This window comes from Propithecus coquereli, unplaced genomic scaffold (genome assembly GCF_000956105.1).
Source record: "Propithecus coquereli isolate 6110/MARCELLA unplaced genomic scaffold, Pcoq_1.0 Scaffold10, whole genome shotgun sequence".
Lineage (NCBI taxonomy): Eukaryota > Metazoa > Chordata > Mammalia > Primates > Indriidae > Propithecus > Propithecus coquereli.
Window position 1 is genome coordinate 9,717,136 of NW_012133858.1, and position 23,337 is coordinate 9,740,472.

General features: G+C 48.1%; 1 protein-coding gene across 1 annotated transcript in view; it reads left to right on the top strand.

Annotated features, from left to right (window-relative positions):
• Positions 1–13,673: 13,673 nt before the first annotated feature.
• Positions 13,674–23,337, top strand: part of TMEM44 (transmembrane protein 44) — a 36,977-nt gene continuing 27,313 nt past the window's right edge. Inside the window, exons 1-6 of the mRNA XM_012639816.1 lie at positions 13,674–13,810; positions 17,067–17,193; positions 18,703–18,796; positions 19,867–20,033; positions 20,210–20,296; positions 21,986–22,156. Coding sequence (XP_012495270.1) covers positions 13,674–13,810; positions 17,067–17,193; positions 18,703–18,796; positions 19,867–20,033; positions 20,210–20,296; positions 21,986–22,156 — 783 coding nt within the window. The remainder of the gene's footprint in view (positions 13,811–17,066; positions 17,194–18,702; positions 18,797–19,866; positions 20,034–20,209; positions 20,297–21,985; positions 22,157–23,337) is intronic.

The window sequence follows — 23,337 nt, forward strand, 5'->3', positions numbered from 1 at the left end:
TTGGACATTCTATATTTTTTTAACAGTTTAAGTTTGCTAAAACTTGGCTGGGATTTAGATGGATTCTTTTGAGGACATTATTTAGATTAGTAGTTCTCAACCTCATACACACACACCTAACATCCCTGATATGGCAGGGGGCTGGGGGAGCTGGCATGTGTAGTTTTTAAAAGCCCCTGGGGAGCATGACTTGCCATGTAGAAAACCATCATCACCATGAGCCACTGCTACAGAGGAAAGCGTGTGTTCGTAACTAACCCATTTGTAGAGAGACCCACAGGGAATGAGAAGAGGCAGTTAATCGGCTAGTTTTTATTTTAGGCATAGGGATCGTTTATATCCTTAGTACTATCAAGGGTGAGATGGGGGACACTTTACCTTTTACAGTCACTTTATAATGCACTATGGCTACTTTAGCCCCTCACTTCTTTACTTTGTATCCATTTTTCTCTGAGGCTCATTCCCTTAATTCAGGTCTTTAACTTTGTTCTGTATCATAAATGTTTTGGGGATACCAGAAAAATGTACATTCCCACATAAACAAGTTTGCAAAACATCAGAAGATATACTGACAACTTAAGGGTTATCCATGAATTTGTAGTTAAGAAGCTCTGCCTTTAACTGATCATAATATATTTAAGATATGTTATTTCAGGGAAAATGTTGCATCTAGATGTCTTAGTTCATTTTCTATTGCTATAACAATACCACAAACTGGGTAATTTATAAAGAAAAGTTTAGCTCACAGTCCTGGATGCTGGGAAGTCCAGGAGCATGGCGCTGGCCTGTGGTGAGGGCCTTCTTGCTGCATCATAATATGCCCGAGGACAAGAGCCTGCAGCTTGGGTCTGTCCTATAAATCTACCAGTCCCATCATGGGGGCCCCACCCTGATCTCCTTATCCAAATTACCTCCTAAAGACCCCACCTCCAAATAGCAGCATAGGAATTTGGGGATCAAGTTTCTAACATGAAATTTAGGGAACATATTCAAACCATAACACCAGGGAATTTTAAAAATTATGTTTATTCATCCAGTTACCAAATATTAATTGGCCATCTTCTACCTTGTGGCAGGAAGGACAGTCTGGAAAATGACAACCCCTGAGTAGGCCCTGAAGCAGGAAGGAGCTCTGGAGGACCCACAGGGCTGGATCACATAGGGCCTTAGAGCCGCGAAGGGATTCTGGGTATGTTCTGAAAAGCGGGGGGTAAGCCAAGGAAGAGTTTGATACAAGTGAGTAATGAGATGTGTTCTTATTCTTCACTTAAGTATCAGGCAAGTTTATTCCAGAACAAGGCTGAGGCAGACTTAGAAGAGGCAAAGCTGAAGATGTTCTAACCATTATGCTTCTCTGCAACATTGTTCCAGTATTCTCTTTTCTCTTAGAAAAGTGAGCATAAAAAGCTCATGATGGAAGAGGAACAAGTGTTGGCATGTGAAAACAAATTTCATTCCATTTACTGAAGAGTAAGCACAAGTGTGCAGCAGAAACTTTCATATTGAATGAACAAAGCATGTACTTACATGGAATAAGTTTTGCCTTAATAATAGTGACAACAGCTAAAACATAAGACTTCTTGGAAAAAGCCTAATCATGTATAGTCCTTTCATGCTTTTGATTAATTTTTGTAACAATTTTACTGAAATAATTTACATACCATCTATGTAAAGTATACAACTCAGTGATTTGTATCATAATCACTGAGTTGTGCAACCATCACCACAATCGATTTTTGTACATCTTTTTTTTGAGATGGGGTCTTGCTATGTTGCCCAGGCTGGTCTTTAACTCCTGAGCACAAGCAATTCCACCTCAGCCTCCCAAGGAGCTGGGACTGGGACATTTTTATCACCCTAAAAAGAAAGCCTATACCCTTTGGACATAAGCTATCTATCTTCCCATTCCCCTCAGCCCTAAGCAACCACTAACCTACTTTCCATCTATATAGATGTGCCTATTCTGGGCAGTTGATATAAATGGAATAACTGGGAAGGATGGGTACTGGTTAGTAAATGCCGCAGCTTCCCTGTCACCCAGTGGGTACGTTCCGCAAGTTCCTTAAAGACCCTCAGTTAAACTGAGCCCCATCTGGCCAGAGCCAGAACCATTTCATTAACTCACCTTTCATTTCTTTCCTCCCTTCCCTCCCTCACTCTCTCCACTCCCTCACCTCTGCTTTCTGGAACTGCCTCCCAAACAAGCTAACTGAACCCAAGTCCTTGCTTAGAATCTGAGGACCCCAACTGGGACACCCTAAATGGGGAATTTCTATTTTCACCTTTGCTTCTGCCTCAAATGTGTCTTGTTAAGAAGCATCCCTGGCAACTTTTTTAAGTATTCCTTCACCTTGTAGAGGTTAGTACTCTAGAAGTAAGAATTGCAGTCATTATCATTAATCTCTTGAATTTTTCCAGCATTTTATTACAAGAAATTCACCACCCTTTTTAAGCAGAACCTGCTGTACATGTGTCATTTGTTTACCTTCAGGAAATTAAAAGGAAGTTGAGGTTTTTGTCAAAAAGCCAATGGCAACATATGTTTTCTTGGTGGGTAAACTGGAAAATGTGGCAAATCTACTTAGGGCCCCTTGTTTTCATAGCCCTTTCGCTCTCCAGTCTCCGGAGAACTAAGGAAAATCATTCAAAATTCTCACCCTTAATAACCATTTGTTGTATGTTGTTTTCAACGCACTGTGTCTAGCTGAGGGTGAAAAGGACGAAGGAAGCAAAAGGCTTTCTTTTCTACAACTCTCCTGCATAAAGGGGAAACATTCTAAAGGGGAAACGAATTCTAAAAGCAAAGGATTATGTAAGTGAAAAGTCCTCAGCACACAGCAGACTCTGAATTTTCTAATATTTAATTCAAGTGTAATATGTACGTAAAGTACACGAGTCGTAAGTGTAGAGATGGCAGAGTTTTCACAACACATCAAGGCAGCCAGCACCCTGATGGCGGCACAGAGCATGGCCAGACCTGAGAAGCCCCTATCCTTCCCCTCAGTCACTGTGTACTCCCAAGGGTGACCACTATTCTGACCTTCCTCTGACTTTGAACTGTACATAAACTTTTATGTGTCTGGCTTCTTTAATCCAACATTGTGAGATTCCTCCATATTGTTACATGTAACAAATGGTAGCTCGTTCATTCTCGTAGTTGTATAACATTCTATGGTGTGAATATATCACAATTTATCTGTTCTACTATTGATGGCTATGTGGATGGTTTTTAAGGAATAGTGCTACCATACATGTTCTAATATAGCGCTGTCCAATAGAACTTTCCATTGTCATGGAAATGTTCTATAATCTGTGTGGTCCAATAACTACAGCCATATGTGGCTAATAAGCACTTGAAATGTGGCCAGTATGATTGAGGGACTGAATTTTTATTTGTATTCAACTCTAAGTATTTTAAATATTATATAAATAGCCACATGTGGCTGGTGGCTATTCATCAGCTCAGTTCCAATATATGCCTTAGAGCAAAGACTGTATGAGTTTCTGCAGGGTATCTGTCTAGGAGAACTGCTGAGTCATCATGCGTGTATCTGTTCAGCATCAGAAGACACTCAATGACTTTTACTTTCATTCCTTCCTCTTCTACATAAACCTCTATAGAAAATATGAAGAAGAAATATATACCTCTCGAGTTTTATCATTTTTATTTCATAGGGGTTGGAACTGGATTTTGTTTTTATGGACCTGCCTGGATATTCCACACTTCTGGTCCTCACAGGAAATTGTGGTAAGGGATGGGATTGTCACCTCTCAATTTCCTCCCAGGTATTTCTGAGTAGGGAGAACTCTCCTCCCGATGCCAGTGGATGTGAACTAGCACTCAATCGACTCACAGGCCGACAAGAGCATCCCAGGTTTTTTCCGTCTGTTTCATTGTGGGGCGAAGGGAGGTGACATTAAACCTGAAATATTTGTAAATCCACATTGTACTTTTGTTCTTCTCAGTAAGGTGTAGGTACAATCTCTGGTTCTGTTTCTGGAGACTAGGGTCCAGGGTCCTCCTAGGGTGCCCATGAGACAGAGTCTGGACCCGAGTGTATTTTCCCTTCTCTAACTGTGTCCAGTGTCTGGGAAGACAGAGCTGGGAAGTGCTCCATGACACTCAGCCTTACTCCTGAGCTTTGGGAAAATGCTGGTTAGGTCTCTTCCTAAGTCTCTTCTCAGTGGCCACGGAGGACAAGCAAGTACTGCCAGCACTCAGGAATGCAGCTAGACAGACTTACAGGTAAACATGTCCTTTGCTCTTTTTCTTAATCTCCACCTCTTATCTTCATTGTGCTCTTCTCTATTCCTTTATGTAAATTACTAAACATAAAAAGTGGCTACCATAATTTTTTCTAGAGCACAGCTAACCCTGTTGAACCCCTTCCAGGACAGAACCAAAAGCAAACAATTTGGCTTGTGTATTCAAAATAACACAGTCGAGATTGCCGTGGCTGTTGGGATTGATTTGGAAGCAGCAGCAATTGAAGGGAGAAATATTTTACAGAATCATTTTAGAAAATGCTTTTCAAAACACCGAGCATTTTTAACACTTGTTTTGGGTAATTGCTGTCCTTTTTCTGATTGAAGTGGGATTTCAAGTTTTCAGTTTTTTGTTTTTTTTGTTTTTTGGGGTTTCCTTTTTTGGGTTTTTGGTTTCTTACCTATCAGGGCATAGAGAAGTAGAATAACCATTTCAGGAAAATAAAATATGATTTGTATCCAGTAGGCAAGATGACAGACATGTGCCATGTCAGTTGCTACTCAAGTCTTCACATGATACTTGGCAGCTACTTGTACTCGGGCTGTTTCTTTGCTTAATACTTGGTCTCTATAGACTTCAACCCAGCACTTTTAAAGTGTCTTCTAGAGACAAAGGCTTCTCAAATTTAATATGCATACAGACCATCTGGGGGTCTTGTTAAAATGCAGATTCCGACTCCTGAGGTTTGGGTGGGGCTTGAGATTCCACATTCCTAACAGACTCTCTGGTCCTGCTGATCCTGCTTGTCCAGGGACGACAACGTTTGGAGTAGCAAGCTTATAGACATCTTCAGTGCTAACTGCTAAAGGTATTGACAGCTAATTCCTGCCTGACCCAATCAAAGAACAGAATGGTGAGATTTGGGGGAGTTAGAGAGATAAATTTCCTATTTTTAATGTATATATCTGATCTATTTCCAAAGTAGGCAACTAGAAGTATTAAAACACAATGTTTTATATCAATCAATAAAACATTGAATTTTTAAAAAAGTATTCTTTTTTTTTTTAGAGTTAAAGAAAGAAAGTATTTAGGCCATCAACTAGGGTCATAATAAATAATGCAATATACTAATATAATAGATGTTCTCATGCGTTTAGCACATTTATAAATATACAAGAAAGCTAGCTTACAGGGCTGTGGGGACAAATTTGGAAAAGTGGATTTGGCAATACAGTAAAAGTTAACAGTGTTAAGACTATCAATCTGATTCTCTTTTCTAGTGTTTTATTAAAATACATCCCCTAAAATACATCTGTGAATAAATGGTAATGTTCCTTTAGAGTTCTACTTTTTGTAAACATGCCAGAGTTAAGTCAATGGCCAAAGATACTACAGACAAGAAATAACAACTCTTCTGCATTTGTGTGTGATTAAAAGCCAGAATCTTTCAAACAATAAAATGTACCTGGATGAAATAAAAATAAAACCTAAAAGTAGAAATTTATAAATGATAACTTTGATATGTGACATATAAATGCTGCACTATTATGTTTGTAATTTGACCAATTAACCCGACTGCAAAAGTGATGAACTTTGATTAAAGCTTAATTTTGCTAGTAAATTTCACACAAAGGGTTAAAATGGGATAACCTTTAACATAAAGTGAATTTTTTAAAAAGTATTCTTGAGTCCACAGTGATATTCAAACAAAAGAGGAAGGAGAGCCCCTTTTTACAAAAGAACCCCAATTAGTAAATGTAAAATGAAAGATAGAATCACCATTTTGTAACCCCTAATGACAAGATGGATTCGAGCAAAGATTATCAATAAATGCTCAAAGCACTGAGTGAAAGGTTCTTGGGGTACCAGATAGTCATGTGGTTTTAAAGTATTACTCATCACTTACTTATTAAATACAAAGGGAAAAGTGCGTTTTACAACAGAGAGATCTGAAAGGCATCACCTTCAAATAAGTAAGTCATCACCAATGGCATCACAACCTGACATTCTGTGCCCCTGATGTGGGAAGTAACCCACATCTCCTTGTACTATTTTTGCAAAAGCATTTAAGCTCAGTCTAATCATGCGGGAACAATTAGATAGTTCCCGATTTGGGATATCCTACAAGACAAGAGACCTGGACTAAAGAGACATGCAACTCAGTGATTGAATCCTAAACTGGGGAAGAAACACAAACACTATATTAGACGTTACTAGAACAATTGAACTTTTAGTATGGATTACACATTAGATGATATCACTGTATCAAGGCAGTAGAAGGGTGGTTATGTCAGAGAACATCCTGAGATATATACACAATGATGCATTTAGGTATAAAATGTCAGGATATCTGCAATTTCAAATGGTTCAGAGCCAGAGAGAAAAATGTGACAAAATGTTAACAGTGCATCTAGGTGGGTAATGGGCATTCTTTCACCTTTTCTGTAGATTTAAAAATCGTTCAGAATAAAAAATTAGGAGGTAAGGGAACATAAAAGTAGACAGTAACATGCCATAAGGGCCCACGGGCCATTTAGAAGAAGAGAAGACAGCATTGTACCAAAAGACTGGAATCAAGTAGTTATCACAATAAACAGACACATAGTTCCTATCTTTAATCTTTGCCTTTGCCAGTCATTTTCTTTTGAGAACTCGGGTTCTCCAGCTCTCGTATTGGCATGTATAAACTCGGCAGGGTGCTGGTTTCTTTCTGAATTGTAAACAGCAGTGTGAACTTATATTTCTTTTAAGTAGTTACTTCAGTGCAAATATTCAAGTACTGAATTCTATTTTTTTTTTTTTTTTTTGAGATGGGGTCTCACTCTGCCACCCAGGCTGGAATGTAGTGGCGTGACCATAGCTCACTGCAGCCTTGAACTCCTGGGCTCATGGGATCCTCTCGCCTCAGCCTCCCCAGTCGCTGGGATTATAGGCATGAGCCACTGAGACCAGCTCTGAATTCTATTTACTTAGCTCTTTAAAAAGTAGGTTGCTGGCCTGGTGCAGTGGCTCACGCCTGTAATCCTAGCACTCTGGGAGGCCAAGGCGGGGGGATCCTTTGAGCTCAGGAGTTTGAGACCAGCCTGAGCAAGAGTGAGATCCCGTCTCTACTAAAAATAGAAAGAAATTAGATGGACAACTAAAAATATATAGAAAAAATTAGCCGGGCATGGTGGCGCGTACCTGTAGTCCCAGCTACTCAGGAGGCTGAGGCAAGAGGATCGCTTGAGCCCAGGAGTTTGAGGTTGCTGTGAGCTAGGCTGACACCATGGCACTGTAGCCCGGGCAACAGAGCGAGACTCTGTCTCCAAAAAAAAAAAAAGTAGGTTGCCTCACTGTGAAACAGCGTTCATGGATATTCGTCTCCTTAAAATTTAGGGCTTTCATCAGCCTTCTTGTGGTCACGGAATGTTTGGACATCTGTCAGTTCCATTAGCCCTTTCCTAGCTTCTAAGCATCATGAAGCAAGTGGACTTCAGCAATCAAATGTTATAAGTGACAAACTTGAGGGGGAAAAGTACAGAAAGCTTCATAAGATCATGTAGGGAGTTGATGACTCCTACGGTTTGAATATGGTTTGTCCCTGACCAGGCTTAATGCCCCTAAGGTGTTGAGAGGTGGTGGGACCTTTAAGAGGCGTGTGGGGCACGCGGGAGCCGCCCTCGGGAGGGGACTAATGCAGTCTCCCAGAAGCGCCTGAGCTTTCACTCTCTCAGGACCCGGTTAGTTCCCGTGAGAGCCGGTTGTCCCAAAGCTAGGCTGCCCCTGTTTCGCTATTTTTGCACAGGGTGGTTCCCCTTGCACTTCCCTGCCATGTTTTAACACAGCACGGGGCCATCCCCAGAAGCGACCAGATGCAGTTGCCCAATCTTGAACTTCCCAGCCTGCGGAATGAGAAGCTACATGAACCTCTTTCCTTTATAAATTTTACCCAGTCTCAGGTATTCTGTTATAGCAACACAAAACGGACTAAGACAGAAACCTTCACAAGAAAACACAGTGAGTTGATGACAGAGTTCTAAACAGAGCCCCGGACCCAACAGTCCTGCCACCTGCTTCAACCACAACACCCCAACATGTCCACAATTGTTTAAGACTTGGAAAGGCCATTACTTTTCTCTTAGAATTTATTTCTCTATACCAGGTAAGCCAGACAGATGTAGAGTTGTTTTTGACGTTACTGTTTGAGTAGTAGCCACAAGCCCTTCCTCTAAATAATGTGTTTTACAAGAACATTGGCAGGAAGCAACGTGACCTCCCGGAAGAGAAAGCCATTGAACTGCTGGCCTGTCTCCCTCCACGAGGCTGGGATCTATGGCCACCGTTAGCTGCCCACTCCTGCAGGACTGCCCAGGTTGCTGCAGCCCTTCCTTGTTCAGAAGGACAATGCCCGAGGTCGTGCTGCCCGGCAGGAAATGCCTATGAGCAGTGACGTAGCCCGCTGCCCGGGAGAACAAGTGCTATGGTCCTCTTGTTAATTTTTCTTTTTGGCAAACTCTGAACCATGGCCAAAAACTATAATGTCTAGCTCCTGGGCAGCCGCTGGACCTCCGAGGAGCCTGGTAAAGGAACTGATTCACTTCCTGAGGGCTGACCACGGGCAGAGTCCTGTGGAAGGTGCCAGGAGAACCAGGGAGGGGTCCTAATGACATGGAGGAAATTGGTTAGAAGATACGTGTTCCCTACAAGATGAAGTCCTGATTCCCTCATGACCAGGCTGCTGACTGTCTCTCTCACCTCATCTCCTGCCCGTTCTGCAGCCCCTCTGTTGTTCGCCTTTCTCCGCACGCCACCTCCTCCTGCCTCCAGGAGGGCCTCTGCAGGGCTGCCGCCACGGCCTCCTTGCCAAAGGCAAACATTCTCCAGCTCATGCGTTATTTCTTGACAGCCTTGTCTAGTACACACCCACTCACGATGTTAGGCGTCAATAAAGCACTTGAAACATGCCCCTACTGTAGTGCATATCACATTTTTACGGTCTGTTTAAAAATCAGTTTATTCATTCAGTAAATATTTTCCTTATTATGTGCCAGGCACGGAGGTAGGGGCTGAGAACACAGGTATGAACTAAACAACCCTGGCTGCAAAACGCTCACAGCCCGGTGGGAAGACAACACTCATCACCCTTTAAGAAGTGCCCTAAGCAAGGAGAGCAGGCACAGGGGCTTGGCCCCTGCAGGACCAGGACACTGATCAGCCTAGGTGAAGAAAATTGCAGGTGGGGAGTTTCGGGAGGGAAAACCAAGAGTTTGGATTGATTCATTGATTGATTTTGAGATAAGGTTTCACTCTGTTGCCCAGGCTGGAGTGCAGTGGTACAATCATAGCTCACTGTAAACTCAAACTCTTGGGCTCCAGTCATCTTCCTGCCTCAGCCTCGGGAGTAGCTGGGACTATAGGCACACGCCACCACGCCTGGGTAATATTTAAATTTTTTGTAGAGACAAGATCTCGCTAAGTTGCCCAGGCTGGTCTCAAACTCCTGGCCTCAAGAGATCCTCCTGCCTCTGCCTCCCAAAGTGCTGGGATTACAGGTGTGAGCCACTGCACCCAGCCAAGAGTTTGGTTTTAGACCTGTTCAATTAGATATGCCGGTGGAGATGCTGAGTAGGCGGTTGCATATGTGAGTCCAAAGTTTGAGCGGGAGGTATGACCTGGAGCTACACATTCAGGAGGCGCAGGCATAGGGATGGTAGCTAAAGCCAGAAACATGAGATCCCCAAGAGAGGGTAGGTAGGGAAGAGAAGAGAACTAAAAACTGAGCCATGTGTCTCCCCACCATTGGACCTTCCTCGTGTTATAGGGAAGAACACAAAAGTGCAGAGAGGACCAGTGCTTTGCCCCAAGTCACAGCGCAGAAACAAGGCAGAGAGAGAATTCCAGTCCAAGGTTTGCAGACTCCAAAACCCACAGTCTTCCCATTGCACCCTTCTAGGAGCCAGCACGTCCAGTGACTGGGAGCAGCTCCCACTGAGGGCCATCTCCATAACTGAGTTTCTTATACGAATCCAGCAGGAAGCTTGTGGAAATGCCGTGTAGCAGGCTGAATAATGACCCCCAAAGATACCAGGTTCTAATCCTGGGACCTGTAAATGTTACCTTATTATGGAAAAAGGGTCTTTACCATCGTGATTCAGTTAAGGATCTCAACATGTGGAGATTGTCATGGTTTTTCTGAGCAGACTCTAAATGTAGTCACAAGTGTCCTTATACGAGAGAGGCAGACAGAGGTATGACATACACAGAAGAGAGGGCAATATGACCAGGAGGCAGAGAGTGACAGGGTGATGCAGTCAAGGCAGGGAATGCTGGTAGCCACCAGATTCTGGAAGAGGCAAGAGGAAGAATAAATTATCTCCCTACAGCCCCCAGAAGGAGCACAGCCCTGCTGAAACATTGGTTTTGATCCAATGAAATGGATTTCAAACTTCTGGCCTCTAGAACTGTGAGGGAATCAGTTTCCATGATTTTAAGCCACTAAATTTGTGCAATTTGTTATAGCAGCCACAGGAAACTAATCCAGGCTGATACCAAGGACATATGCGCAGAGAGTTGGATTTAGTGCATCTGCTCTTCTGACAGGCGTCAGAGTGATTCTGATACCCACCATCCATGGACCACACTCCCGGCCACTCAGGCAGGGGACTCCTAGGAAAGGACTTAAACCCTTGAACTAGGGGTTTTTAGTCTGGGCTCCATTCTTCCATAGAATCCATAGTTGAATTTCAGGGTGGGGGGGCCATACATTTCCTTAAATTGTATGTGGATGTGCAAACATGTTCATATTTTTCAAGAATGAGTTTTTTTCAGATTCTCAAAGGGGTCACAGAAAAGGTTAAGAACTAACTATTAATACTATTCCAAGAACAACCAGTCGAGGTGTGTAAACCTGGTCCAGGATGAGTGGGGAGGAATGAAGCCTCTGAGGGCTTATGCTGAGCCTGAGTGGGAGGGAAGCCATGACAAAGACTGAAGGAGATTAAGAGCGGCATCTTGAAGTCTCTATGCCACTGAGCACGCAGGTAGCCCTGCCCCAGGGCGTGATGAGAGGGTGACACAAGACATGTCCCTACTTTAGCAAGATGGTTAGTGAATAGATTATCTTTGGGGAACGGTAGGTAGACAACCTCATCAGAGGAGCCAGATCTGGACAATCACAGGTCGGTATCTGAGGGAGATAAAGGCAGACATGACCATTTATAAGCACACTGGACATACTAGAATCCCCAAGGAAACAGAAGGCAGGGATTTCCGACTGGGATTCCTTCAGTGGTGTGGGCAGTGGTTCAGCAAGAAAGACGCTGTGGGTGCTTATTATTTGTAGACTATGAGAATCTTGGGTTATTCATTTTTCCTTCTAATTTAACCCTTTGAATCATTCCTTAACTGATACTCATTTTATATTTCTCCCTCTTAATGGTTTTATTATTTTAATTTTGGTCCCTTTTGGTTAATATATTTTAATTTTGCCTTTCATAGTTCAATAGCTTGTTTAATGTCTCCCTCTCCTACAGGACTGTAAGCTTCACAAAGGCAGGGATACATGTCTGTTTTGCTCAACAGTGTGTCCCCAGCTCCTAGCACATTTGAGCTGCTATAACAAAATACCTTAGACTGGGTAGCTTATAAACAACGTATATTTATTTCTCACAGTTCTGGAAGTTAGGGAGTCCAAGATCAAGGCGCTGGCAGATTTGGGGTCTGGTGAGGGCCTGCTTTCTGGTTCATGGACTGTGCCTTCTCCATGTGTCTCCACTCATGGCCTAATTACCTCCTAAAGGCCCCACCTCCCAATACCAGCAAATTAGTGATTAGGTGTCCACATATGGAATTTGAGGGGACATTCAGGCCATAGCAATGCATGACATATAGTATTTCATTTCTCCTGTGAGTGGTCATAACTTTTAAAAATGATTGAACCAGTAGAATAGTGTAGCTCCTTCGGAAAACAGTCTGGGAGCTCCTCAACACATTAAAAATAAAGTTACCATATGACCGGGCAATTCCACTCCTAAGTATATACCCAAGAGAACTAGAAACCTATGTCCACACAAAACGTGTACACAAATGTTCATAGCAGTATTAGTCATAATAGCCAAAAAGTGAAAAAAAAAACAAATGTCCATCAACTGATAACAGATAAATAAAATCACTGCTATGTCCATACAATGTATAATTATTCAGCCATAAAAAGTAATTAAGTATTAATACACGTAACATCCATGAACCTTAAAAACACTATACTAAGTGAAAGAAGTCCGACACAACAAGGTCACATACTGGCTGATTCCATTTATATGGAATGTCGGAAATAGGTAAATCCAAGGTGACACGTGGAAGGTAGATTCGTGATTCCCAGGGCTGGGAGTGTTGAAGGGGAATAGCCAGTATCTGCTAATAGACAGGGTTTTTTTCGGAGGGTGGGGAGTGGCGATGAAAATGTTCTAAAATTAGATAGCGATGTTGTTTGCACAGCTCTGTGGATACACTAAAAATCACTGAACTGAACACTTCAAAAGGGTAAAGTTTATGGTATCTAAACGATGTCTCCGTGAAGCTGTTATAATATTTTTAAAAGGAGAAAAATTTATACAGTCATGTACCATGTATTAAATGCTTTAAGCAAATTTACTAAAACTATAACAATAGTTTGTTTTCAAGAACAGCAGCCCTGCCTACCTGAACTGTGCGCCGGTGTGACTGGATGGGAGCGCGGAGCCCAAAGACAACCTGGCTCCCGGGCTGCGGGGGCCGCGACCGGGTGGCGACTGGGTTGGGGCGGAGGGTGCAGTTGACAGCTTCAGAAAGGAGAGCGAGAGGCAGAGGTAGGGGTGTTTGTTCACCCGCACGTCTGTCCCCTCCTTCCTGGCTTCCCACCCCACCCTCTGTATTGTACCTGGTTCACGATGACCTCGGGATCCCCTGCTCCCAGCGCCTCGCCAGCGCAACTGTGTATTGTTTGACTCGGGAACTGCGGTGAATTAAAGAAGGGACAAAGTGCGTTACGGTGACCCGGCAGGGACTCGGCCCCCAGAGCCCGGAGGCCCGCCCGCTCTGGCCGCGGGATTTGGGAGGAGGGCGCCCGCACAGGGGCGGCGGGGAGCGGGCGCCGAAGCTGTCTCGGGGGCGGGGGCCGGGGCCGAGCCTTTGTGCCGAGGCCGCTTCCGGCTCCCGCCGCTGGGGGGCGGCCTCCGTCCCGCCGACCCCGACAATAGCGCGAGCCGGGGGCGCCGCGCGGGCCCGGAAACTTTTCCCTGGAGCCGCCGCCCCCGCCGGGAGCGCGCCCATCTCCGCCCGCGGTCAGTGCGCCCGGCTGCGGCCGCGGCGGCGGAACGGAGCCCAGGCAAGGGGGCGCGGGGCGGCAGCGCCCGGGGCTGCCCGCGTGGGGGCGGCGGCGCGCGGGTCCCCGGCCACGCGGGAGGCTCGGGCACCCGGCCGGGCGGAGCGCGCCGCGCCGCGCCGCGCCATGGGGGAGGCACCCAGCCCCGCGCCCGCGCTCTGGGACTGGGACTATCTGGACCGCTGCTTCGCCCGCCACCGCGTCTGCATCTCCTTCGGCCTGTGGATCTGCGCCTCCTCCTGCTGGATCGCCGCCCACGCGCTGTAATGGGGCCCGGGACCCGCGGCGCGAGGGGTGGCGGGTGTGTCGTGGGGGGAAGTGGGCGCTAAGCCCCAGGTACTCCCTCTTGGAAACCTAGAGCAAGGGGCGGAAAGGGGGGATAGAGAAAGCACAATTCCAGGATCAGATCTATCATTTCTCTGTAGACCGAAGTCGGGTACTTCTTTCCGGATTCCATGCACGGGGAAGCTGGGCTGTGAGCCAACGGGAGCAGTCCGGGTGGTGCAGTGGATGGGGCCCTGTCCTGGACACCACGAGTCCTGAGTTGTGTTGTCAGCCCTTCCCCATTGACTCGCGGTGTGAGCTGCACAACTTCTAAAGCCTCTGCCTCGTGTGAATGGGGATGAAACCTCGCAGGATGGATGGGATGAATGAGTCAGTACCGGCAAGGCACTTAGTAAGTGCTCATTAAAGGTCATTTTTATTGCTCCAGCTCTGCCACGAACTCTCGAGACCTTGGTAAGTCCCTCAGTGCTTCTGGCTTCAATTTACCCAAGACCCTGTCAGCTGGACAGCGGGTGGTGACGACCTGACTCTGGCCACAGTCTTTGCCTTGGTCGTCCCACACCTGGAGTGGTTTGACCAGGGGGACACCATAGCCTGAGTTCTAAGAGTGAAGTCTCCAGGTCTTCAGCCACCCTGTCCGAAGCACAGAAATCCACAAGCAGGGCCAAGGATAGTGCCAGCCACGTATTCCCTGGCAGGGGAGAAAGGAGAGCAGCCCCGGGGGGAGGCGGGAACTGACTCACCTTAGCACTCAATGGATATTCCCCTCAGGCGTTTAATGGTGCAGAGATGCTGCAGCCCAGCACCCAGTGACTGGAATACCAATACACAGGCGCTCAGCACATTTACTGTGGGTTCAGTTTGCATTTATTAACTCATTCAGTCCCTGCCACAACCCCATGAAGTGGGTACTGTTATTACCCCCACTTTCAACGATCCCTGAGGTCCTGAGAGGTTAAATAGCTTGTCTGAGTGAACGGAAAGGACAGAAACCCCAGATCCTACTGAAGAGGGCTCGGTTTGTAAGATTGAAACTATCCGGACCAGAGGCTGGAAAGTGCTGCAGCGCTGTACACGCAGTAGCGCATTTCTTCCTCACAGCCATCCTGAGGTCAGCGCCATTAGGCATTTTACCAGCCTGGAACCCTACCGCTTGGAGAGGTTAAGTAGTTCCTTCGAGAAGGCCCGGCTGGCCAGCCTGAGAGCAGAGCGCCTGCCTTTTCACCCTACGTGGCATCTGGACATAGCCATTTGTCTTCAGGACCTCTTCATCCCTGAACCTCCATTTGCCTTTGGGGAACGTGTCTCTTCCGAGGGGTGTGTGGGCTGGGTTAAGGTGAGCCCAGGATCCTTGGCCCCAAGAGCTGGGGTAGTGGCTGAGAACAGGGTTCAGAGCAAAGCCTCCACATATAGAGCCAAAAGACCTGCTGTTAACTTATCTTATCACCATAGGCCTCAGTTTTCTTCTCTCTCAAATGGGAGGGTTGAAATAAATTATTTCTAATTTGGGTCAAACTGTGAGAATCTCTGAGTCTCTGCTTTTTGGCCTTGAGTTAGTTTCAGGAGCCTAGGGCCCAGATTAAAGGTTGATGTTCCCACCGTGAGCTTCGGGCTTGGCCGGCAGGTTGGGAAGTGTTTAGGAGTCCCAGAGCCTTCTGCCCTCATCTGTGACTCCCAAAGGCTGACGCTCAGAACCAGCCGAACAGTCCTGAGGGTGTGGAGGGCCACGCTCTGGGTAAAGGAAATGAAACCAGAGCTGCAGTCATGCATCAGTTTCTCCTTAGAAATGCAGCAGGGAGACATCTAGAACAAAACATTTCCAAGATCCCATCGATGCAGACAGAGAGACCTTGGCCCCTTCTAGCCTGTCCTGCCCTTCTGCCATGTTCCTGGGTGGCTGGGGAGTGGGAGAGGGCCATAGGGAGAGAAGCCTCAGCGGTGCTGTGGGAGGGCACCCCAAAGTGCCAGAAGGCAGGAGTTTGCTCTGCCTGTGTGTAAAGAACATGCTCAGCTTGGACGCACGCCAGCAGAAGCCAGGCCACCCCACTGCAGGGATGGAGCAGAAGAATTTCACTTTGATTTCAGAGAAACAAGTTGCCTTTTAAATTTAGGCAATTAACTCTGCAGTTAACGGTAGCGGTGGGGTTATGTTTATAACCTTCCTGCTTCTATTTTAAAAAATAAAACCTGGCCGGGCACGGTGGCTCACGCCTATAATCCTAGCACTCTGGGAGGCCGAGGTGGGCGGATCATTTGAGCTCAGGAGTTCAAGACCAGCCTGAGCAAGAGCAAGACCCCCGTCTCTACTAAAAAAAAATAGAAAGAAATTCGCTGGACAACTAAAAATGTATAGAAAAAAGTAGCCGGGCCTGGTGGCGCATGCCTGTAGCCCCAGCTACCGGGGAGGCTGAGGTAAGAGGATCGCTTGAGTCCAGGAGTTTGAGGTTGCTGTGAGCTAGGATGACGCCACAGCACTGTAGCCTGGGCAACAGAGCTAGACTCTGTCTCTAAATAAATAAATAAATAAATAAATAAATAAAACCTGACAGCTAGTTTTTTTATTTTTTTTTTTTTTTGAGACAAGAGTCTCGCTTTGTTGCCCTGGCTAGAGTGAGTGCCCTGGCGTCAGCCTAGCTCACAGCAACCTCAAACTCCTGGGCTCAAGCAATCCTTCTGCCTCAGCCCCCTGACTAGCTGGGACTACAGGCATGTGCCACCATGCCCGGCTAATTTTTTCTATATATATATATTTTTTTAGTTGTCCAGATCATTTCTTTCTATTTTTTTTTTTTTTGGTTGAGACGGGGTCTCACTCTTGCTCAGGCTGGTTTCGAACTCCTGAGCTCAAACAATCTGCCCGCCTCGGCCTCCCAGAGTGGTAGGATTACAGGCATGAGCCACTGCGCCTGGCCTGACAGCTAGTTTTTAAGTGCTGTGTGGTGGGTCATTAGATGTCGGCCTGATTAGGAGGAGGAAGGTAATTCTTCTTCCTTAGAGAGGTGGGTGTCCCACATCTCATGAGGTCTAGCTCCTACCATGGGCTTGTTGACCTCAGGCTTTGGAGTCTTTTGATCTTTTCCCGTCTGTAAACTAAGTTCCCGAACACCTGCTAACTGCCTGTGGGAGAAGGTGCCCCATAAGGATGTAAAGTCACAGTTGCCCTTCTCAGGTGCCTGCTCAGGCTGTCCCCAGACTCATGGCTCCTGTGTTCTGTCTGCACCCCTGTCACCCCAGGCTTCTCTATCTGAGATGTGCAAAGAAATGTGGGCAGGGCCAGTCGGCACTGTGCGCCGCGTGCTGCCTCCTGACCAGTCTGTGTGACACCGTCGGGGCTGTTCTAGCCAGACAGCTCACCATCCAGGTATGTCGGGCCCACAGGTGACAGTGCTCAGCCCAGCACAGGCCTGGCCTCCCTTTCTCTGCTGCAGCCATGGTGGCTTCTGTCTCATTCCTTCAGCATGCAGAGCACAGAGTCACCTCAGGGCCTGTGTCCTTGCCGCTCCTTCTGCCCTGGAAGTGCTCTGTTCCCCACGTCCACACGGCTCACTGCTCACTCCTTCTACTCAAAAGCCACCTTCTCAGTAAGGCTTCCCCTGTTTAAAATGGTGACCTACCTCTTCCACTAGCTTAAGCTCCCACACATCATATACTTACTATGTTTATTGTTTCTTGTATGTTAACCCCACTAGAATGTCAGTTCTACAGGGCAAAGATTTATCTACTGTCATGTGCCCATCACTTAAAACAGCTCCTGGCACTTAGTAAATGCTCAGTAAAGAGCTATTGTCACAGTTACATGAGCTCCAGCTCATGCAGGGATGGCTGAGTCCTTTCCCAGGTGGCGATATGGGCTTTGGGGAGAGTGAGTAGTTTCAAATTTCCCAAAAGTCTGGGCCCTCCACCAAACCTGTGTAGAAGGGTCCTATCCCAAAACACAGATCCCGAAGGAAAACTGTTGGACCCACTGTGGGGGCCGCTCATGGGGCTGGTCTTGGCCTCGTGCCTATCTAGGTAGAATGAAGGAGGGCAGCCTAGTGGTCAGGGCACAGATTTGGAGTGTTCTAGACCCTGCTTTGAGCTGTATCATCTCAGAAGCAAATCACCTTTCATTCTGGGTGCCCATTAGCTGATAGAATATGATGGGGCCCAGCTCAAGTCCAATAATAATAGTTAAGAGGAAATACTTAACTACATACTGGGCACTAAGGACTTTTTATGTATTAACTCATTTAATCCTCACACCATCCTATCTATGACAGATGTGTTCTCATTATTCCTGTTTCACAGATGTGGAAACTGAGGCATAGAGAGGTTAAATAGCATCTCTAAGGGCACCCATCTAGTAAGTAGCAGGATTCAAACTCCACACTACATGCTCTTACCCACTGACTCTACTCTCATAGGGGCTGGTGCCTTTACAGGTAGTTACTTTTCTCCAGCACTGGTCTGAGCACTTCCTTGTGTTAAGTAGTCTGCTTGACAGTCTGAGGGAGGCCCTATTATTATGCCTATTTTACAGATGAGGAAACTGAGGCTCAGGAAGCTCAGTGGCTGGGCCAAAGTTACACAGCAGAGGCTGCCCCATGCAGGGGAAAGAGCGTAGAACAGGAAGCGGAGAGCTGGGTTCTTACCCATCTCTACCGAGGGGCATCTGCATCACTTGGGATCTGTCATTTGAACACTCTGTCACCTCATCAGTCAAATGAGATGTTAGACTTTTCTCAGGATTGGTGGGAGGCGTCACGGGACTAACATATGTGGAAGCAGCACATCAGTGTAACCCCGGGTCGAGGGATTCCAGGAAGACAGGCACTGCCGTTGCTGAAGGAAGATGATTGACCACCAAGACTCTATTTCCACTTGCTCCCAGGTTTTCACTGGTGCCTACCTAGCAGCTATTGACTTGGTGAACTTTGTGTTCATTCTATTCCCAGTCTGTGGATCCAAATTCAAGTCTAATTCAGGTGAGTGTGTGGCTGTCTGTTCCTGTCTTCATTCATCCATTCATTCATAGGTACACTGAGTGCCTACTCCTTGTCATGCCCCGAGCTGGGCCCCAGCCAGGCAGACAAAGGAGCGAGGTCCCCGACCCCAGCCAGATGGGCTGGGGGCCCTAAGCAGTCATTAGAGCTGCTGGTTCCGAGATGTGTGCATACCGTGCAAAGCCAGAGTCGGGGTCAGGGAAGCTCGGGGCGTTGGACCAGGCAAGGCATTCCAGGTGGACAGGACGGTGTGGTGAAGGCCAGGAGGAGGCTGCGGTATGGCTTTGGGGGTGAACAATGATATCTCAGCATGCAAGGCCAGGGTGGCCCAATGAAGCCCCACAGCTTCTGGAAGTGGATGTCAGGACTAGGCGTGGGCATCACAGGCAGAGCAGGGGATGGAAGTGCATGAGACGGGCTGAGTAGCCCTGAGTATCTGCAGCTGGGAGTCCCTGAGAAGGTACAGCAATGTGCCTGGACCCTTGTCGAAAAAAGAGGGAATGCTTGCGTCCGTGGGTAAGGTAGCGTGCCTGCGGCTGCTTGCTACTACCCAGGGAAGAAACGTTCTTACTAGAACTGTTCGGAGGAGTGTCCATCTCATATTTCAAGGAAACTTTCAAAGATGCTGCTTATTGCTGTTTGTCCTGCTCGGTTTAGGTGTGTTGGCACAAATACAGTCACTCATTGATGCATTCCCCAAGTGTGTGCCGGTTCTGCTCTGCGGAAATCACAGGAACCGCCAGAGCATCGTGCCGTCCTTGAGATTCTAGTCTAGGAGAGGCGCTGCTGTCTGCACGCAGGTGCATATGATAAAAGATAACGTCATCCCTGCCTGAGGAGGGAGAACAGCGCCAATTGTAGGGGTGGGGAGGAAAGGCCTCTTAAAGAGGTGGCACGACCACAGGGCCTTGGTGGGTGGGGAGGATCTGGCCTATAGAACAACGTGGGAACCCATTCCGGCATCAGGTAGAGTCAACGCTAGTTTTTCCCACGCAGCTACCTGAGGAGTTCTGGGTTCCAGGAGCCATGTGGGATCTTGGTGTCTGTTGCAGATGGGGGCTCCCGAGGCAGGAAGAGGAAGCAGCGGCTCAGGGCCAGTGTATTTGCCCTGGCCCTGCCGCTGAGCCTGGGCCCGTGCTGGGCTCTCTGGGCCGCTGTCCCAAAGTCTTCAGCCCCCATCCGAGGGCCGCAGAGGAGGCTGCTGGCAAGCGTGCTGCAGGTGAGGCTGAGCCACCACGGGAGGATGTGGGGTGGTGCAAATGCCCTGGGGTGGGCCCTCGCCTTTGTTAGAAGAAACCTTCTAAAAGCAGAAAAGGACTCCTCAGGTTTGGCTGCTTCTTGGGACACAGGGACAGTCTGTGCAGAGTGCTGACAGCCTATCACCTGTTCTCGCAGGAAAATACCGAACTCCTCGGCTACCTGTTGGGCAGCATCGCTGCCTTCGGCGCCTGGGCTTCCCGGATCCCTCCACTCTCCAGAATCGTGAGGCTGCGGCAGGGCTGGGGCTGTGGGTCCTGGGGCGGAGCTGTGGTGTCACTGTATGTGACAGGGAGGAGGGGGTATGTGTGGAGAGTGGGCAGCCGACCGAGGGTGTCCTGAGGACTGCAAGAGCCTCTCAGGGAAAGCCCACTGCCTTCTCTCCCACTTCCTGCAGCGAATGAGAAGCAGGCGTTCAGGACAAAGGCCCTGGGGCCGCATAAACAAGTGTCCCCTTAGAGCGCAGTCAGGTCCTGCAGCTCTGCGCAGACCAAGTATCTCGTTGGCAGGTATTTTCCAAGCACCTGGAGTGAGGGAAGCCCCTAGTTGGCGAGTCCCGTGGGGGACACAGACAGGAGCTGAGATGTGTTCTCGCCCTTGGGGCTCTCACGGTCTCCTGGAAAACACGGAAATGTGAAGCTGGATCTCTTAATGCTCTAAGAAAGAAACAAATGTTTGGGGTTTTGGAAGAGAGAAGGCTCCTACGCTATTCAAATGAGAGAGGGTGAAAACTGTTTACACTGTGGGCCGCAGGTGGTGGGGAGGTGTCATGTTGGCTCAGAAGGGAACATGGGATTTGAGGAGGCAGAGGCTCAGGATGGCAGTCCAGGCAGAGGACAGCACACAGGAAAAGCCACCGTGCGGGATGGCATCTGGGACAGCTAGTCATTGTGGACGTGTGGAAACTGCTCTGCCGAGTTTTCACTACAGACACCTCAGATAACTGTTCCTGTCTGACAGGAACAGTGGCCAAAGCCAACACCGTGAAATGTAACAGGCCCATCATTTAGTCTAAAAAGAATCACTTGCCCAAGAACACCATGGTTCCATGGCAGTGCCAGGGAACAGGATTGGGGCATGGCAGGTGGTTATTGGTCGTTTGTGTGACGCTTCAGCCTGTGCCAAAACTGCCAGAAACCTCTTGGGCAGGGACCTCCCCAGCAGGTGACAGAGGGAGCCAGGAGCACTGGGCTGGCTCAGCAGCCCCTTGGGTACTGCGGGGTGGGGGCTGAGCTATGTCACATGAAGACCTTTGGAGGGACTGGCACTGTGCCCTGACCACCAGCAGTTACTCCGTAGGGCTGCCATAATGAAGTATCACAAACTTTGAACAGTAGAAATTTCTTACATCGTGGTGCCAGAGGGCAGAACCCTGAGATCGAGGTGCCGGGAGGGCCATGCTCCCTCTTCAGGCGCTAGGGAAGGGTCTGTCCCAGGCCTCTCTCCCAGCTTCTGGCAGTTTCTTGGCTCATGACAGCATAACTCCAGGCTTCACATGGTGTTCTCCCATGTGTGTGTCCCCACATGGCCTTTCCCCATACCTTTCTGTGTCCGACTTTCCCCTGTTTATAAGGACATTGGCCCACCTTGTAAACAGCTAAGTGGTGGTCAGTAACAGGCACTCTGCTACCGGTTGTGTGTCAGGTGTGACGGGGCCCAGAAGAGGCAGTTACTTGCTCACCTTAGGGTGCAGGTGGAAGGAGAGGTTTCCGGAGTTAAGGTTCTGAAGTATGATAGGAGTTCAACAGGCAAAAGAAGCAACTTGAGCAAAAGCTGGAAGTTTAACAGAAGTAGTGCCCTTGGGGACTGACGGTCGGCAGAGGGCTTGCCCCCACCCTGCTACATCACTGAGTGCCCTGGGTCTCAAGATCCAGCGTTCCTTGCTGCCCAGCCCCCTCCTCTCTCTCTGCCCAGTGCCAGGGGAAGATGTTTTCCTGCATCCACCTGTGGACCCGGCTCCTGTCGGCCCTGGCTGGCCTCCTCTACGCCTCGGCCATTGTGGCCCATGACCGGCAGCCCGAGTACCTGCTGCGGGCCACACCCTGGTTCCTGACCTCCCTCGGCCGAGCTGCACTGGACCTTGCGGTATCCACCCCAGGGCTGGGGAGCTGGCCTGCCTGCAGCCCCCAGAACTCTGTGTCTCATCCCCACCCTACCCTACGCCCCGTCACACCGCCTTCCCTCTTGCTAGATGGAACTTTCCCAGCAGTCAGGGAGGTGGTTTGCAATCTAAGGCAGACAGACACAAATGCAATTATTTGCAGTTTTGTGTTTTCCCTTTTTTTTTATGAGAAGAAATTATCTCTTGGTTGGAGCTCTCTGAAACAGCAAGGAGGAGTGTGAAGGTTCCTGGCCCTGAGGTGAGAGGACCCAGGTCCCTCAGACCCAGGTTCCAGTCTCAGTTCTATTCCCTGCCTGAGCATCTCATCCTGGGTGGTCCCTGCGGTCCTGGCCTCTTCTCATCCTTGCCTTCCTCACAGGCTGGGCAGGGCTTTGCCAGCTGCCCCCAGGCAGGGGAGTCGCTCCCTTCCTGCTCTCTCTGGCAGTGGGCCTGCCCTGGAGAGGCAGCGACAAAAGCTGAGGAGTGCTGCCATTTGCCAGGGACTGCTGAGCAGCTTCCTGGTCTGCAGGGGATGTTGCCCGAGGTGCTGACACCCCGGTGACCTTGGTGGAGCTTGAAGGGCAAGCTGAGTGCAGACAGTAGGCGCGAGGGAGGAGATCGCCGGAGATGCTGACAGCGAGCAGTGGCTGCTGTGGTGGTGGGGTGCGGTGTGAATAACCCAGAAGTCCGAGGCAAGGCAGGGCCACCGCTCTGAAGGCTCTAGGGAAGAACGTTTTCCTGCCTCTTCCAGCTTCTGGAGGTTTCTGGAGTTCCTTGGCCTGTGGTGGCATAATTTTAATTTTTTCCCCTGTCTTCACATGGCCTTCTTCCCTTTTTGTATCTCTGTTCTTCCCTTCTCAGAAAGACTCCAGTCATTGGAGTTAGGGCCACCCTAATCCACTGTGAGTTCATCTTAACTAATTACAGCAGCAAAGACCCTCCTTCCAAACATGGTCACGTGCTGAGGTTCTAGGTGGACATTAATTTTCAGGAACACTATCCAACCCACTGTCTATACTGTCACTGTAAGCCAGGCCGTTCAAGAACAATGTTTTTCAAAATTCTTTTGTTTAACATGTATTTACCACACACTTGTTAGAAACAGCGTCTTTTTTGTTTTTTTTTTTTTTTGAGACAGAGTCTCGCTCTGTTGCCCAGGCTAGAG